The 18346-nt window shown below is 44.8% G+C and overlaps 4 protein-coding genes across 5 annotated transcripts; all 4 read left to right on the top strand.

Annotated features, from left to right (window-relative positions):
• Positions 1-189: 189 nt before the first annotated feature.
• On the top strand, positions 190-1135 carry LOC124287089 (bile salt-activated lipase-like). Its single transcript, XM_046723567.1, has 2 exons — positions 190-322; positions 672-1135. The coding sequence occupies exons 1-2, from the start codon at positions 190-192 to the stop codon at positions 1133-1135; spliced, it is 597 nt and encodes a 198-aa protein (XP_046579523.1).
• A 469-nt stretch (positions 1136-1604) lies between these two features.
• Positions 1605-6749, top strand: LOC124287235 (acetylcholinesterase-like). Its single transcript, XM_046723734.1, has 2 exons — positions 1605-1712; positions 6477-6749. The coding sequence occupies exons 1-2, from the start codon at positions 1612-1614 to the stop codon at positions 6694-6696; spliced, it is 321 nt and encodes a 106-aa protein (XP_046579690.1). The 5' UTR covers positions 1605-1611; the 3' UTR covers positions 6697-6749.
• Positions 6750-8534: 1785 nt separating this feature from the next.
• Positions 8535-9404, top strand: LOC124287088 (bile salt-activated lipase-like). The gene has a single exon (XM_046723566.1). The coding sequence runs from the start codon at positions 8535-8537 to the stop codon at positions 9402-9404; it is 870 nt and encodes a 289-aa protein (XP_046579522.1).
• A 921-nt stretch (positions 9405-10325) lies between these two features.
• LOC124287311 (cholinesterase 2-like) lies at positions 10326-18134 on the top strand. 2 transcript variants are annotated; one of them, XM_046723809.1, is made up of 2 exons: positions 10326-11902; positions 17862-18134. In XM_046723809.1, the coding sequence occupies exons 1-2, from the start codon at positions 10338-10340 to the stop codon at positions 18079-18081; spliced, it is 1785 nt and encodes a 594-aa protein (XP_046579765.1). In that variant the 5' UTR covers positions 10326-10337; the 3' UTR covers positions 18082-18134. The 2 variants fall into 2 exon arrangements, with proteins under 2 accessions (XP_046579765.1, XP_046579766.1); XM_046723810.1 differs by lacking the exon at positions 10326-11902 and adding an exon at positions 13483-15064.
• The last annotated feature ends 212 nt before the right edge of the window (positions 18135-18346 follow it).

The raw sequence follows: 18346 nt of genomic DNA, 5'->3' as shown, positions 1-18346 counted from the left end.
CTTAGAAAATCCCTACGCAGTTCCGCCGACATGCCTTTCCCATCACACTGTGAAGAAGCCGCAACATCAGATAATCGGCAGCTGTGCAACGACTGCAGCTTCAGATAATTGGCAGTTGTCAACGACTGCAACATGAGATTATCGGCAGTTGTGCAACGACTGCAGCTTCAGATTACGGTCAGCTGTACAATGACTGCAGCTTCAGATTACGGTCAGCTGTGCAACGACAGCAGCTTCAGATTACCGGCAGCTGTGCAACGACTGCACCATGAGATTATCGGCAGCTGTGCAACGACTGCAACATCAGATTATCGACAATTGGGTTAGTTCAAGAGGATAGTCATGCAGAGCGGGTCTGCCTCGTCCTCATGGGCTCACACAAGGAACTCTCTGAAATATGCACGACAACTGGCTCATAAAGTAAACTGTTCCTCCCAGAGCGATTCCGCATCCATGATCGCCTGTCTGAGGACCGTGTCTGCGAAGAAGTTGACTGCAGCATCATGGCCAATGGGAAATGAACCCGTCACAGCATTAGCCAAGTTCTAATTTGTACCTAACGTTGATGGGGTATTTGTCAAAGACGATCCACTGGTTCTAATAAACTCTGGTTCATGGAGAGGGATTCGACGCAGGGGATGCTATCTTCACTGATCGTTGCCCATGTACAGGTCATAGTTGTGACCATCCAATATTGCTTGGGCCGCTTGGGTTCCTCAGCACAGAGGACGATGTGTCAGCGAGAAACTATGGCATCTGGGACCAGCATCTTGCTCTGCAATGGATTAAAAAACCCATTGCATCTTTTGGCGGGGACATCAAGAGTATTACCCTTATGGGAGAATCAGCAGGACCAGAGGACAGTCATGCAGAGCGGGTCTGTATCGTCTTCATGAGCATATACAGGAACTCTCTGAAATACGCGAGACAACTGGATCATAAAGTGAACTTTTCCTCCCAGGGCGATTCCGCATCCATGATCGCCTGTCTGAGGACCGTGTCTGCCAAGAAGTTGACTGCAGCATCATGGCCAATTGGCAATGAACCCGTCACAGCATTAGTTGAGTTCTTTTTTGTACCAACTATTGATGGAGTGTTTGTCAAAGACGATCCGAGAACTCCCAAACTTACCTGAAGCAGGTAGGACTTCAAAATCTGGACTGCATGGTGTCGATGGTGGGCAATGAAGGAGAAATCTTTAAAAACATGACCAAAGCAGCTGATAAACAGTTCCACACGTCATTTCCCTCATCGGTTCAGAACAAGACATTCTACATTAACACCTTCATTCCAGAGCTTCTGCAGGTTTATTTTGGAGCATCTTCTTCTGACATGACACAGGCCGTGGTGAAGGTGTATGCCCCCTCTCAAAGCCATAGCATTAATCTTCAGGCAGTAATGAACACTCTTGGTGATGCTGGAATGATTGCCCCAGCGACACTCTTTGCGAAGGCACATGCAAAGCTGAGCAGCAGCTTGAAAACAGGGAAGAAGACCTACATGTATGTGTTTGACCACGCCCTATCCTTTATCATTGGTCATGGCAAGGGGCTGGATCATGGCGAAGACCTCATGTATACGTTTGGTCTCAACAAAGACTACCTCTCTGCTATGGCAAAGGCGTTCCCCAACGGTACAACAGATACAGACCAATCCGAAAAGAACCTGGCACATACATTGATGGGACTGCTGACAGATTTTGCAAGACAGGGGTATGTTCGCTAAATATTCTTTATAAGGAAAAATGGGAATGCGTTGATTGTGTCAAAATGGTAGAATGAGAGTGTGCAAATGTGTTGTTTGTTAGACTGCCCCACCCTATAGTGTTCCTGCCTGTTTACACCAGAGTGGAGTAAGAATTGGTCCTTTTGAAAGAGAATCAAGACCTGGGATGAATGACAGTCCAAGCAGCTTAAATTGAATATATAACGCCAGTACAGAAGAATACCCAGACTTTATTACCTTTGAATATTGTTGGAATAAAGGGAAAATTGCTGTGAAAACTATATAATTGGTTCACTTCAGATCAGTAATGACACCAGGTGTTCGCAAAAAGGGTAAGCATTTCCTGTCCATCCAGTAGCGCCGGCCATTCGCAATATTTTTTCCAAAATGAAAGTATTTTTTGTCTGACAATGCTCACCAGTTCTTCTGCCATGTGAAAGTGGTCTATAAACAAACCAAACAATCAAGTGATCGATCAAACGGGAAATCCAGTTAGATAATTTGGATTTACGACTACTGTGTAGACGTACAGAGATTCCGATGCTTAAAAGTAAAGAAAAACGTTAGAGAAATACATTTGTTTTAGAACACATTCAAAGTCCTATAACTCAACTTTGTCTGCGATCGTATCGCTTCTGATATGATCACTTTCCCATTAATGTTAGCCTTCTTCCACGGGAAACTGTTTCAGTTTCCGCCTGGGTAGTACACACAACACCTGGAACTACAAAGAAATTGGGTTCTTGGTCTTTGTTTGTAACTGTTAGGCCACCCACAGCCCCTATTTGGGATTGAGGAACGCGTTATCATAAAATACTGTCAAATAAGAATATACCACCACCTAACGGAACACCTTGCAATATGAGTGTAGGTATAACTCTTTTTTGCTCAATTTTCGGAAGCAAAATGGCTGTGAAACGAGCAGGTAAATTGTCACAACTTTTGCACCAAAAGACGAACTTGATGAAGTGAAAATCGAAAGTGTCCGAAGTGTCCGAAAACGTAGGTGTCACGTGCCAATTTCCTTGCACAAAACAGATTTATGGTGTGAGTGAGTGAGTCAATGAGTTTAGTTCTGCACCGCAGCAATATTCCAGCTATATGTCGGCAGTCTGTAACAATCCAGTAATCAACATCATGAGCATCGATTTACGCAACTGAGATACGATGACATATGTCAACCAAGTCAGCAAACCTGACCATCCGATCCCGTAAGCCAAGGGGTTAAAGCGTTCGCTCGTCACGCCGAAGACCCGGGTTCGATTTCCCGTATAGGTACAATGTTTGAAGCCCGTTACTGGTGTCCCCCGCCGTAATATTGCTGATATATTGCTAAAGGCGGTGTAAAAGTAAACACACTCACTCAATGAGTGAGGGAGGGAGGATTGGATTGAAAGAATAGACAACAAACCATGAAATGGGAAAAGCCTGGTTACAAAGCCAGTGAACAATAGTGTGAGCATAAACTGATCTATTGTAGAATGACGTCATATCTGACTGGCTACAGCAACAGTAGACAGCAGTCAATCTGTTTCTCAAAGAATGTATTTCTATATTTGAGATATGTTTTGCGTCGCCGTTGCTGGTTTAAAATCACATGTTTTTCCTCGATTCAATACCTTTCTTCAACATGATTGGGGCGGTGGGGTAGCCTAGTGGTTAAAGCGTTGGCTCGTCACGCCGAAGACACGGGTTCGATTCCCCACATGGGCACAATGTGTTAAGCCCATTTCTGGTGTCCCCCGCCGTGATATTGCTGGAATATTGCTAAAAGTGGCGTAAACTAAACTCAGTCAGTCAGTCAGTCAACATGATAGGCCCAGACCTCCGTGTGGAAGGAGGTTCCGTTAAATGAATTTTCTGATCAATCAGTCAGCGTTGAGGCGTATTTGTTCTCGGTACAAGCGAGAAAATCGTTTACAGTTCTCAATTTTGGAAAATTAACATAAACTGGCATCAGTGGGGCTTTAATCCCAACTCACTATCATTTGTTTACATGTGAATTATGCAATGTGTCTGGCACATATTATATTGCAGTTTAAGTTGAGGTTATAAGTGTATCTTCCATATCTAAGCTATTTATACAACCACAGCGTGTGACTGGCACATAAAATAACCCGAGAGTGTGGTCGTTCCTGAAACAAACACCATGGTTCGCATCGGGGTCTTCTCTTTGCTGTTCGCCTTGCAACACATTAACGCCCTGCCTGTCATCGACGAATGTTTTCACTCCAGCCACAATTACGGACACCAGGAGCATTCCTGTAATTGTCTGGATACATGGAGGGGGATTTATCATTGGGGACTCTTTCACCTATAATCCTTCATCGATCGTTGCCAACGGACAGGTAATATCGTTTGGGGCCACTTGGATTCCTCAGCACAAAGGACAAAGTGTCAGCGGGAAACTATGGCCTCTGGGACCAACATCTTGCTCTGCAATGGGTCAAGAAAAACATTGCATCTTTTGGCGGGGACATCAACAGCATTACCCTCATGGGAGAATCAGCAGGATCCGCCAGTGTGGCATTCCAGGCCTTGTACTCAGGGTCCAAGGGTTTGTTTCAGAGGACTCTGCATGTCTGCCTCGTCCTCATGGGCTTATACAAGGAACTCTCTTAAATATGCACGACAACTGGCTCATAAACTAAACTGTTCCTCCCAGAGCGATTCCGCATCCATGATCGCCTGTCTAAAGAACCGTGTCTGCCAAGAAGTTGACTGCAGCATCATGGCCAATGGGAAATGAACCCGTCACAGCATCAGCCGAGTTCTATTTTGTACCTACTATTGATGGGATATTTGTCAAAGACGACACGTTGTTACTAATGAGCTCCCCAGGTTATCTAAAGCAGGTATCCAAAATCTGGACTGCATGGTGTCGGTGGTAAGCAATGAAGATGGGCTGTTCAAGAGACTTTGAAAAGCAGCTGATTATCTGTTCCACTCGTCATTATCCTCATCAGTTCAGAACAAGACATTCTACAGGAACATCTTCGTCCCAGAGGTTCTTCAGGTTTATTTCGGAACATCCTCTTCTGACATGACACAGGCCGTGGTTAAAGTGTATGCCCCCTCTCAAAGCCATACCGTTACTCTTCAGGCAGTAATAGACACTCTTGGTGATGCTGGAATGGTTGCCCCAGGGACGCTCTTTGCGAGGGCGCATTGAAAGCTGAGCAGCAGCTTGAAAACGGGGAAGAAGACCTACATGTATGTGTTTGACCCCATCCCATCCTTTATGAGCGGTCAGGGCAAGGGGATAGATGATGGCGAAGACCTCTATTACACTTTTGGTCTCAGCAAAGCCATCTTGGGTGCTTTCGCAAAGGTTTTCCCCATCAGTTCAACAGATCCAGATAAATCGGAAAGGAAGCTCTCACAAACATTGATGGGGCTGCTGACAGATTTTGCAAGATATGTGTATGTTTGGTAAAACGTTTTAACAAGAATGGTTGTAAGGAGTACGACGGACGAGTTTAGTTTGAGTGTGTCAGAATGGGAGAAAGTGAGTGAGTGAGTGAGTTTAGTTTTACGCCGATACTCAGCAGTAATCCAGCTATATGGCGTCGGTCTGTAAATAATCCTTTCCAGACAATCCAGTGATCAACAGCATGAGCATCGATCTGCGCAATTGGGAACCGATGACATGTGTCAACCAAGTCAGCGAGCCTGACCACCCGATCCCGTTAGTCGCCTCTTACGACAGGCATAGTCGCCTTTTGTGGCAAGCATGGGTTGTTGAAGACCTATTCTAACCCGGATCTTCACGGGTCGAATGGGAGAAAGCCATCGTTTGATTGCTTGTGACTTCTGAAAGACATCATGGGTATGTTCGCCAAATAAGCTTCATAAAAATGTGTATGGAATGCGGTGAGCTTTGTTGGTTTGATTCTGTCAGTAAGGTAGGATGAAAGTGCAAATGTGTTGTGAGTCAGCAATTGATGGGCACATTGAAGTACATGAATATTTTAAACCTCTTACCCTTACAGAATACGCTAAACTTTCCGCAACACACAATGTATTTCTATTGCCTTGTTTTCCCATATGATAGGGATTTGGGATTACACTTTCTGACTAAAGTACAGATTTTAATAGTTTTGTCAGGTTGAGTCCCATCCGGGATTTGAACCCAGACTCCCAGAGTGAGGCACCTATCCCCAGCAGACAGTCATTGCACTGTTATTGTTTGTATTTCAAGCTCATTTGGTTAAAGCTATGATTAATTTGACAAATGGGAAATAGATAGATATTCTTTATTTCCTCCATAAAATGAAGATTACATTTATCTGATAAACAACAGTACAGAAATTTGTCTATTAGTACTTGAAATATACAGTGATGTTCCATTGTGAAAGATCTGTAGGTATTTATGAACATTGCCGGAGCATGCTCTCCCAACTACGAACTGAGGAACTAATGATTACCTCCAGTTCTGACCAAATGTTACAACTAATACATCTTTACAGTGGTCAGGTAACCCTCCAAGGAGGAATGACAGGAATACGTCATCGTCTGCAGTACATTGTCCAACTGCATTTGGTCATATGTACTTACCTTATCCTTGACTAGTTGCGACCAAGCAATGTTCCAATGATCAAAGTTACATATTTTGTTTCACTTTTGAGATTTAAACTTCAGGCTTTTGTGTCATTAAAAGTGATATTACGCAAAGGTTATGTAGCTCACCTCAATGTTGTGAACTATTTTAAGTGACCTGATAATCATTGAGGGCTGTTTCTACTTTACAGTGATCCCAACAACGCTGTACAGTATGGCCTGCACCAGACTTGGCCTCAGTTCTCGGAGCCAGGGGAACACTATCTACTGCTGAATACCACAATGTCCGTCGGATCCAAGCCCTACAAGGACCGGGTCACCTTATGGACGCAGACACTGCCGCGTCTCCTTCAAGCTGCACAGAACCAGCATCACACGACGAAGAACCCCCACCCTAACATTGTCGGTTAGCCATGCAACGACTGCAAGATGCTGACTTTTCGAATTAAAAAAGTGGGATTTCATTTGTATTTAAATGTGTAATTGAGTTACAAATGTAAAAGCCGTCAGGAGCAGATATTATTGTAAACAGTTCATATATCTAATCTCATCGGCGCTCATATGAGTTGAGCTCTAGTCCGGTGAAGATCCGGTTTAGAACTGGTCTTCAGCAACCCACGCTTGTCGTAAGAGGTGACTAACGGGATCGGGAGGTCAGGCTCGCTGAATTGGTTGACGCATGTCATCGTATCCCAGTTGGGTAGATCAATGCTCATGCTGTTGACCAGTGGACTGTGTGGTCCGGACTCGATTATTTACAGACTGAAACCATATTACTGGAATATTACTGAGTGCGGCGTTACACAACAAACCAAACCATCTGAATTTGGGGTGAATAATTAAAGACACCCATGAAATGTTTCCAAAACCTATAACAGTATTTTACGTACGCTTCGCAAGGCTGCCCGATCAAGTTTGATATCCGTTTTAAAATATTTGATCCATGAGTTGCGTTGTGTCGATCTGTGCACTTATGTTCACGATAGTTGTTAAAATATTTCCGTGAACAGCCATATGTTAGTTCGGATCAATTATGATATCTACTGAACACGTCCTTTCAAAACTTATGCAAAACTAAGTTGCCGTTTAAAATATACAGCTGATAAATACTCCCTTAGGACTGATTTGCTTAATGCGGTTGGCAGCTGACCTAATACATCGCAGTATCCTCTGACTCAGATTTCAGGAACCGTTAGGCTATGATTCGAACCAAGATTAGCTTCTATCAAGAGCCTTGGTTTGTTTACCCGACTTGAGGATTCTACATTCTGAAAGTGAGTGAATTTGGTTTTACGCGGCTCTGAAATGGGGACATCAGAAAAAGGCACTATGGACCCAAGAAGGGAAAAGATCCCTGGTCTTCGGCGCGACAAGCAAACGCTTTCACCATTAGGCTATCTCGATGCCCCAACATTCTAAAAATGAACTCCTTAAACATGCACAAGTGCTATAACTGTGTATTCATTTCAAAGACAGGTGTGATTATGAAACATTCTTGTAATGTTACATCATTTGTAAAAATGTGAATTGCACCAAGTGGCTGGAACATTCTGCGATGCAGTCTTAGAAATCCCCTACGCAGTTCCGCCGACATGCCTCTCCCATCACACCGTGAAGAAGCCGCAACATCAGATAATCGGCAGCTGTGCAACGACTGCAGGTTTAGATAATTGGCAGTTGTCAACGACTGCAACATGAGATTATCGGCAGCTGTGCAACGACTGCAGCTTCAGATTACCGGCAGCTGTGCAACGACTGCAGCTTCAGATAATTAGCAGTTGTCAACGACTGCAACATGAGATTATCGGCAGCTGTGCAACGACGGCAGCTTCAGATTACCGGCAGCTGTGCAATGACGGCAGCTTCAGATTATCGGCAGCAGTGCAACAACTGCAGCTTCAGTTTACCGGCAGCTGTGCAACGACTGCAGCTTCAGATTACCGGCAACTGTGAAACGACTGCAGCTTCAGATTACCGGCAGCTTTGCAACGCCGGCAGCTTCAGATTACCGGCAGCTGTGCAACGACTGCAATTTCAGATTACCGGCAGCTGTGCAACGACTGCAGCTTCAGATTATAATTACCGGCAGCTTTGCAACGACTGCAGCTTCAGATTATCGGCAGTTATGCAAAGACTGCAGCTTCAGATTACCGGCAGCTGTGCAACGACTGCACCGTGAGATTATCGGCAGCTGTGCAACGACTGCAACATCAGATTATCGGTAATTGGGTTTGTTCCAGAGGATAGTCATGCAGAGCGGGTCTGCCTCTTCCTCGTGGGCTCACACAAGGAACTCTTTGAAATATGCACGACAACTGGCCCATAAAGTAAACTGTTCCTCCCAGAGCGATTCCGCATCCATGATCGCCTGTCTGAGGACCGTGTCTGCCAAGAAGTTGACTGCAGCATCATGGCCAATGGGAAATGAACCCATCACAGCATTAGCCGAGTTCTACTTTGTACCTACCGTTGATGGGATATTTGTCAAAGACGATCCGCTAACGCTAATGAACTCCCAAACTTACCTGAAGCAGGTAGGGCTTCAAAAACTGGACTGCATGGTGTCCGCGGTAAGCAATGAAGGAGGAATCTATAAATTCCTTGCACGAGCAGCTGATAATCAGTTCCATGTGTCGTCATCCTCATCGGTTCAGCACAAGGCATTCTACAGGAACACCTTTATCCCAGAAGTTCTTCAGGTTTATTTCGGAACATCCTCCTCTGACATGACACAGGCCGTGGCTAAGGTGTATGCCCCCTCTCAAAGCCATACCGTTAATCTTCAGACAGTAATGAACACTCTTGGTGATGCTGGAATGGTCGTTCCCGTGATGCAATTTGCGAGGGCTCATGCAAAGCTGAGCAGCAGCTTGAAAACGGGGAAGAAGACCTACATGTATGTGTTTGACCACATCCCATCCTTTATGAGCGGTCATGGCATGGGGCTGGATCATGGTGATGACCTCATGTGCACGTTTGGTCTCAACAAAGCCTACATGGCTGCTTTGGCAAAAACGTTCTCAAACAGTACAATGGAGCCAGACCAATCCGAAAAGGAGCTTGCACATACGGTGATGGGACTGCTCACAGATTTCGCAAGACATGGGTATGTTCGCTAAATATCCTTTACAAGAACAAATTGGAATGCGGTGAACTATTTGAGCTTGAATGTGTTGATATGTTACAAAGAGATGAGCAGATGTTTTGTTATTAAGATTGTTGTGTTATGCACCATTCCGCAATTTTCCAGCCAGTTCATAATCAACGATGGACCAGAATTTACTGAGAAGCATTTGTTGCCTTTTAAGGGTTGACTGGCTCTGGACAAGTGGAAGAAGCCAAGCAACTCAAAATGAAGTCATGCAAACCACACTTCCTTTAATATGATTAATTCGCAGTCAGGTGTAAGGCCTATTCCATGAGAAATGTCTCAAATTTTCCCCAGGTAATACTTATAGTATTAAGGCTTAGAATGGAACTGGGCACAAAAATTGTTTCACAAAGCCAAAAACAAGTGTTAAGATGACCATGACGTCCATGTTTTAAAATAGATTTACAACAGACATGACGCTAAGACAGCCTTGTGGAATGGGGCTAAGAACGAAGAATATTTTGGTTGGTTTTTGTTTAATGTCGCATTTTGCATCAATACTATCTGAATGTTTATAGAGTGAAACAATCGAATCTTGTTCAGGCGAACATGTGGTCAGAATTGCTAGCAAGCAGTTGTTCCTGTTGTGCCTCTCCTGAGGTTTGTCCGAAGTGCTTCATCAGCTAATCAGCGTCTAGTCTAATTAGTTCTCGGGACGAGAGGGCATAGCCTTTGAAGTTCGAGTGAAGAAAATAACATAAACAGGCATCGAAGTGGCTTGAATCAAGGCTGACTATCATTTGTGAGCATTTCTTATGTTGAACGTATCTGGTTGATTCTTCATTGCAGAAAGAGAAGAGTTAACTAGGGCATCTTGTATCTTGAAAGCTATTTATACTACCATTGCGATTGCACAACACGCGTGACTGTTACATAAGATAAGCTTTTAAGTTTCAAGACTATGTTCGTTCTTCATAACAACACAATGGTTCTCATCGGTGTCTTCACCTTGTTGTTTACCTTGCAATTCCTCAACGCTCAACCCATCGTCGACACCCCTTGGGGTTTAGTTGAGGGGACCACGAACGTCACCGAGGACTGGACACCTTATCATGCATTTTTAGGAATCCCCTTCGCAGTTCCGCCTACAAGGAGCAAACGGTTCAAGCGACCACAGCCACATCCTGGGCTTAATCACATCTTTAAAGCCAACAGTTATGGTCCAGCTTGCGTCCAAACTCTCAAGGCGTTTGGTGGATACGGTGCCACTGGGGACGAGGATTGCTTAACACTGAATGTATTCACTCCAGCCTCAATTACGGAAACCAGTAACATACCTGTAATTGTCTGGATACATGGAGGGGGATTCGTTTCAGGAGATGCTTTCTCCTATGATCCTTCATCGATAGTTGCCCATGGACAGGTCATAGTCGTCACCATCCAATACCGCTTGGGACCGCTTGGGTTCCTCAGCACAAAGGACCACGTGTCAGCGGGAAACTATGGCCTCTGGGACCAACATCTTGCTCTGCAATGGGTTAAGAAAAACATTGCATCTTTTGGCGGGGACATCAACAGCATTACCCTCATGGGAGAATCTGCAGGATCCGCCAGTGTGGCATTCCAGGCCTTGTACTCAGGGTCCAAGGGTTTGTTTCAGAGGACAGTCATGCAGAGTGGGTCTGCCTCGTCCTCATGGGCTTATACAAGGAACTCTCTGAAATATGCACGCCAACTGGCTCATAAACTAAACTGTTCCTCCCAGAGCAGTCCTGCATCAATGGTCACCTGTCTGAGGACTCTCCCTGCCAAGAAGTTGACTGCAGCATCATGGCCAATGGGAAATGAACCCGTTACAACATTAGCCGAGTTCTATTTTGTACCTACTGTTGATGGGATATTTGTCAAAGATGACCCACTGGTTCTAATGAGCTCCCCTGGTTACCTGAAGCAGGTAGGACTTCAAAATCTGGACTGCATGGTGTCGGTGGTAAGCAATGAAGGAGGAATCTATAAGGTCCTAGCAAGGGCTGCTGATAAGCACTTGCACTCGTCGTTTTCCTCATCGGTTCAGAATAAGACATTCTACAGGAACACCTTCGTCCCAGAGATTCTGGAGCTATATTTCGGAGCATCTTCCACTGACTTGAGACAGGCTGTAGCTAAGGTGTATGTCCCCTCTCAAAGCCATACCTTTACTCTTCAGGCAGTAATGAACACCTTTGGTGATGCTGGAATGGTTGCCCCAGCGACGCTCTTTGCGAGAGCACATGCAAAGCTGACAAGCAGCATGAAAACAGGGAAGAAGACCTACATGTATGTGTTTGACCACGTCCCATCGTTTATTAGCAGTCAAGGCAAGGGAGCGGATCATGGCCAAGACCTCATGTACACTTTTGGTCTCACCAAAGCTATCATGGCTCCTTTGGCAACACTTTTCCCCAACGGTACATCTCATCCAGACCTATCGGAAAAGGAGCTCGCACACACACTGATGGGACTGCTGACAGATTTCGCAAGATATGGGTATGTTCACCAACTATTCTTCATCAGAAAAATCTAGGCAGTGCGATGATCTATTTTAGCTTGATTGTGTCAAAATGGTAGGATATCAGAGTGCAAATGCATTGCTTGTTAGCCTGTCCAACTCGGCAATATTTTAGCCTGTTCATATTCGAGTTTGCATCAGAACGGAGTCAGAACGAATGGTCGTTTTCCAAAGGTAGGAAAGTTTCGTTAGTTGGTGGTATTCACTTGTTTAAGATTTGCTTATGATAACTCGCTGGACCCAATCCAAAATATGGTCAGCTGGGTAGCCTAGTGGTTACAACGTTACTTATCAACCGGAAGACCATGGTTCGATTCCCAAGATGGGTACAATGAGTGGCCCCTGCCTTGATATAGCTGAAACCATACTCTCTGACTCACTCGGTCCATAATATGTTGCAGGTAATATCTGTAACAATTCTTTCACTTTTCCAATGTTGATATATGGAATAATCCAACTCATCAAGTCTTTCCACCTGAGCAAACTTGATGCCTCTAATGACCAGCATAGTTTGTTGGGGACATATTCTACCCAGGAATGCCCACGAGGTGTACCCTTGATGATCCGGGTTAGAATTGATCTTCAGCAACCATGCTTGTTATAAAAGGCGACTAACGGGATTGGGTGGTCAGGCTCGCTGATTTGGTTGACACACGTCAGCGTATCCAAGTTGTGTAGATCGATGCTCATATTGTTGATCACTGGAGTGTCTGGTCCAGGCTCGATTATTGACAGACCACTGTCATATAGCTGGAATACTGCTGGGTGCGGCGTTAAACTACCAACAAACCGAGGAGGAGCGTGGAACACTGCTCTCAATGTGGGAGTAAGCCCGATGTGACCCAGGTTGCGGACACCATCGTGTCAATGTGATGACATTGACCGACCGTTGACTTTTATCACAATGAATTTGCTGCATGTTTTGGGGCAGTGGATAGTTGTTCCCTTGACGACTTCACCACATATGCTCCCCTCTTTGTGATCAATGTTTCCTGTGGACAGGTTCAACAAAACAAAGGTTTTTGTGTTGTGTTTGATAATTATACAGTAGGTCTGACATAATACGAGGATAGCAGCTCACCTGCATGGAGTGAAATATTTACAGGAACAGAGATGGGTTCATTAATGAATCCCATTCCTTCAGGTGGTCTGTCAGTCGGTTTCACAAAGAATGTTTTTTCTACGTGTGTGTTATGTTTTGCAAGGTTATTGTTGGTGAAACTTTAAAACCACATGTGTTACCATGATTCAATATCATTCTCCCTCATGATAGGACAAGCCCTCCCAAGGAGGTCCGGTCAGATGAACAGTCTGATCAACCAGTCAGCGTCGAGGCGTATTTGTTCTCGGTTTGAGAGAGCAAATCCTTTCCAGTTCTGAATCTGGAAAATTTACACAAAGGAGCCACAAAGCAGCCTTAATCTCCCTCACTATCAGTTGCTTACATGTGAATTGTGCAATGTGTCTGGCACATATTATATTGCAGTTTAAATTGAGGTTATAGGTGTATCTTGCATATCTTCAGCTATTTATACAATCACAGAAAGTGACTGGCACATAAAATAACCCGAAAGTGTGGTCGTTCCTGAATCCAACACGATGGTTGTCATCGGGGTCTTCACTTTGCTGTTAGCCTTCGAACACCTTAATGCCCTGCCTGTCATAGACGCCCCGTGGGGTGTAGTTGAGGGGACCTCAAACGTCACCGAGGACTGGACACCTTATCATGCATTCTTAGGAATCCCCTTCGCAGTTCCGCCTACTGGGAGCAGACGGTTTAAGCCACCCAAACCACATCCTGGGTTTAATCACACCTTCAAAGCCAACAAGTATGGTCCAGCTTGCGTTCAAACTCTCACGCGGACTGTTGGACATGGTGCCACTGGGGACGAGGATTGCTTAACATTGAATGTATTCACTCCAGCCTCAATTACGGAAACCACGAACATACCTGTAATTGTCTGGATACATGGAGGGGGATTCACTGGAGGGAATGCTTTCGTCTATGACCCTTCATCGATAGTTGCCCATGGACAGGTAATAATGGTGACCATCCAATATCGCTTGGGGCCACTTGGGTTCCTCAGCACAAAGGACGATGTGTCAGCCGGAAACTATGGCCTCTGGGACCAACATCTTGCTCTGCAATGGGTTAGGAAAAACATTGCATCTTTTGGCGGGGACATCAACAGCATTACCCTCATGGGAGAATCTGCAGGATCCGCCAGTGTGGCATTCCAGGCCTTGTACTCAGGGTCCAAGGGTTTGTTTCAGAGGACAATCATGCAGAGTGGGTCTGTTTCGTCCTCATGGGCTCACACAAGGAACTCTCTGAAATATGCACGACAACTGGCTCATAAAGTAAACTGTTCCTCCCAGAGCGATTCCGCATCCATGATCGCCTGTCTGAGGACCGTGCCTGCCAAAACGTTGGCTGCAGCATCATGGCCAATGGGAAATGAACCCGTCACAGCATTAGCCGAGTTCTATTTTGTACCTACTATTGATGGGATATTTGTCAAAGACGACCCGTTGTTACTAATGAGCTCCCCAGGTTATCTAAAGCAGGTAGGGCTTCAAAATCTGGACTGCATGGTGTCGGTGGTAAGCAATGAAGGTGGGCTGTTCAAGAGACTTTCAAAAGCAGCTGATTATCTGTTCCACTCCTCATTATCCTCATCAGTTCAAAACAAGACATACTACAGGAACACCTTCATCCCAGAGGTTCTTCAGGTTTATTTCGGAACATCCTCTTCTGACATGACACAGGCCGTAGCGAAGGTGTATGCCCCCTCTCAAAGTCATAGCGTTACTCTTCAGGCAGTAATGAACACTCTTGGTGATGCTGGAATGGTTGCCCCAGGGACGCTCTTTGCGAGAGCGCATTCAAAGCTGAGCAGCAACTTGAAAACGGGGAAGAAGACCTACATGTATGTGTTTGACCACATCCCATCCTTTATGAGCGGTCATGGCAAGGGGATGGATCATGGCGAAGACCTCTATTACACTTTTGGTCTCAGCAAAGCCATCTTGGGCGCTTTCGCAAAGGTTTTCCCCATCAGTTCAACAGATCCAGATGAATCGGAAAGGAAGCTCTCACAAACATTGATGGGACTGCTGACAGATTTTGCAAGATATGGGTATGTTTGGTAAAACGTTTTTACAAGAATGGTTGTAAGAAATACGACGGACGAATTTAGTTTGAAAGTGTCAGAATGGGAGAAAGACATTATCGTTTGATTGTTTGGAACTGCTGAAAGACATCATGGGTATGTTCGCCAAATAATCTTCATGAACATTTGTATGGAATGCGGTGAGCTTTGTTGGTTTGATTCTGTCAGTAAGGTAGGATGAGAGTGCAAATGTGTTGTGAGTAAGCAATGGATGGGCACATTGAAATACATGTGTATAGTAAACTTCTTACACTTACAGAATACGCTAAACTTTCCGCAACACACAATGTATTTCTATTGCATTGTTTTCCCATATGATTGGGATTTGGGATTACACTTTCTGACTAAAGTACAGATTTTAATAGTTTTGTCAGGTTGAGTCCCATCCGGGATTTGAACCCAGACTCCCAGAGTGAGGCACCTATCCCCAGCAGACAGTCATTGCACTGTTATAAAAAAAATTTCAAGCTCATTTGATTAAAGCCAAGATTCATTTGACAAATGGGAAATAGATAGATATTCTTTATTTCCTCCATAAAATGAAGATTACATTTATCTGATAAACAACAGTACAGAAAATTATTAGTACTTGAATTATACAGTGCTGTTCCATTGTGAAAGATATGTAGGTATTTATGAACATTGCCGGAGTATTCTCTCCCATCTGCGAACTGAGGAACTAATGATTACCACCAGTTCTGACCAAATGTTACAACTAATACATCTTTACAGTGGTCAGATAACCCTCCAAGGAGGAATGACAGGAATACATCATCGTCTTCCATCCACATTTTAACAAAATGTCTTTGTCAAGGTTGTCACAGATTCTTTCAAATAGGGAATCCCTTTCTACTAGGTTATACTTGCATGACATAAAAACATGTTTCATAATGTCGTGAGCAACTGTTCCGCATAGACATTCCTTTGATTCTTTTGGAGTTGCACCTAGCCGTGTAATTCTCGCAATGTCAGTGAAGTTCTGAGGTCGTTCTAAAGCGAGTATCCATAGTCTATGTTCATGTCCTGATCTTATTGATAAATAACCTTGGCTGCAGTACATTGACCAACTGCATTTGGTCATATGTACTTACCTTATCCTTGACTAGCTGCAACCAAGCAATGTTCCAATGATCAAAGTTACATATTTTGTTTCACTTTTGAAATTATTACTTCAGGCTCTTGTGTCATTATGTAGCTCACCTGAATGGTGTGAACTATACTAGCCACATAAAGAAACTGTGCATTGTCAAAATATTATCCCAGTTGATATGTACGATAACAATGTCAAAGGTACATATAAACTTTAATGGAGGGATCATGAGACCATAACAATTTGGGAGAATTTCAATTGAAAAGTCAATCACAATGACGAGTCCACAAGCGGGACAGGGGTCAAACGACCATGTCACAAGCTCAATAACGGGTATGTCCACCATCGGCATTGAGAACAGCAGTGCATCGACGACGCATAGAGCCTATCAAACGTGCAAGGAAGGCTTGTGGGATGTCACGCCAGATTCTCTCGAGTTGTGTTGCAAGGTCAAGGACGTTATCTGGCGGATGAGGAAGACGGCGTAGACGTCGATCCATCTCGTCCCAAACATACTCTATCGGGGAGAGATCCGGTGAATTTGCAGGCCAAGGCAGTAAGTCAACGTTGTGGTGTTGCAAGTAATCCATAGCAACCCTTGCCGTATGAGGGCGGGCATTGTCCTGTTGGAATGTTAACCCAGGGCCATGACGTTGCAGAAAAGGAATTGCCACAGGTCGAAGAATCTGATCCCTGTAGCCCACACCAGTTAAGTTGCCCTGAACAATCACCAAAGGAGTTCTTTGGCATGCTGTTATTCCACCCCAAATCATCACGGAACCACCACCAAAGCGATTCCTCTCCAAGACACAGGCCTGTGCATAACGTTCTCCCACGCGTCTATAGGCACGTTGACGTCCATCACTATGGGAAATGTTAAACCTGGACTCATCTGTAAAAAACAACATTTCTCCACCAAAACAAGGGTCTGCGGGCATGATTTCGGCACCACAGTCGGCGAGCTTGTCGATGACGTTGTGTCAGGATAGGCCGTATGGCGGGACGTCGTGGTCTGATCCCGTGATGACGTAAACGTTGTCAAACTGTGTTGGGGTGGATACGGCGAAGTCCTGGGATGATTCGGGCAGTCATCACTGCAGTCTGAAACCTGTGGCGAAGATAGGTCACCCTTATCCTGCCTGTCTTGGCGTTGTTACACGTGGACGTCCAGAACGTGGCCGATCGATGACGTCATTTGCATTCTGGTAGCGTCTCACCAGTGCAGAAATGGTGTTCTGGTGGCAGTGGAAATGTGCAGCCACTTGTCGTTGAGACATTCCCCCACGGACCACCCCAATGGCCTCATGACGTTGTGCAGACGTGAGCCTTGGCATGCTATGCGTTTCAATAACCGTTTAATTTTTTTGAACGATCGCAAGGGCAGGGGTTGAGCTTTCCAAAGTGACAGTATTGTGTGGCATTCATTTGCTGTTTTCTTTCGCGGAATGCACGTGCAACAACGTATTGCACGTCTCAAGGACGAACCCACTGACGTCACGGAACGTGGCACGTGCATGCATGTTGGATACATGTCACTAATCTCTGAGTTTAAATCCTTATGTGTCTACACAGGTTTGATCAGTTTAGATTTTAAATTTTTGTATGCAGTTTCTTTAAGCGCCTAGTATATTTTAAGTGACCTGATAATCATTGAGGGCTGTTTCTACTTTACAGTGATCCCAACAACGCTGTACAGTATGGCCTGCACCAGACTTGGCCTCAGTTCTCGGAGCCAGGGGAACACTATCTACTGCTGAATACCACAATGTCCGTCGGATCCAAGCCCTACAAGGACCGGGTCACCTTATGGACGCAGACACTGCCGCGTCTCCTTCAAGCTGCACAGAACCAGCATCACACGACGAAGAACCCCCACCCTAACATTGTCGGTTAGCCATGCAACGACTGCAAGATGCTGACTTTTCGAATTAAAAAAGTGGGATTTCATTTGTATTTAAATGTGTAATTGAGTAACAAATGTAAAAGCCGTCAGGAGCAGATATTATTGTAAACAGTTCATATATCTAATCTCATCGGCGTTGAGTTTTAGTTTTAGTCCGGTTAATGTTAAGGTATGGCACTTAGCGCTAAGAGAGCTTCGAAAATCTAGGCCCTGGTCTTCAGCAACCCACGCTTGTCGTAAGAGGTGACTAACGGGA

This window comes from Haliotis rubra, unplaced genomic scaffold, assembly GCF_003918875.1.
Source record: "Haliotis rubra isolate DU_JTF1 unplaced genomic scaffold, ASM391887v1 Scf4, whole genome shotgun sequence".
NCBI classification, from domain to species: Eukaryota; Metazoa; Mollusca; class Gastropoda; order Lepetellida; family Haliotidae; genus Haliotis; species Haliotis rubra.
The sequence above is the reverse complement of the archived record's forward strand: the minus strand, read 5'-3'. Positions and strand labels throughout refer to the sequence as shown.

What these genes read in the sequence shown, in the direction of transcription:
- LOC124287235 (XM_046723734.1), top strand. Translation starts at nt 1,612, where the DNA reads ATGGCAAAGGCGTTCCCCAACGGTACAACAGATACAGACCAATCCGAA. An exon ending in ACAGATTTTGCAAGACAGGG is followed by an intron (nt 1,713 to 6,476) that starts GTATGTTCGCTA and finishes TCTACTTTACAG; the next exon opens with TGATCCCAACAACGCTGTAC.
- LOC124287089 (XM_046723567.1), top strand. Translation starts at nt 190, where the DNA reads ATGACTGCAGCTTCAGATTACGGTCAGCTGTGCAACGACAGCAGCTTC. An exon ending in ATCAGATTATCGACAATTGG is followed by an intron (nt 323 to 671) that starts GTTAGTTCAAGA and finishes GCCCATGTACAG; the next exon opens with GTCATAGTTGTGACCATCCA.
- LOC124287088 (XM_046723566.1), top strand. Translation starts at nt 8,535, where the DNA reads ATGCAGAGCGGGTCTGCCTCTTCCTCGTGGGCTCACACAAGGAACTCT.
- LOC124287311 (XM_046723809.1), top strand. Translation starts at nt 10,338, where the DNA reads ATGTTCGTTCTTCATAACAACACAATGGTTCTCATCGGTGTCTTCACC. An exon ending in ACAGATTTCGCAAGATATGG is followed by an intron (nt 11,903 to 17,861) that starts GTATGTTCACCA and finishes TCTACTTTACAG; the next exon opens with TGATCCCAACAACGCTGTAC.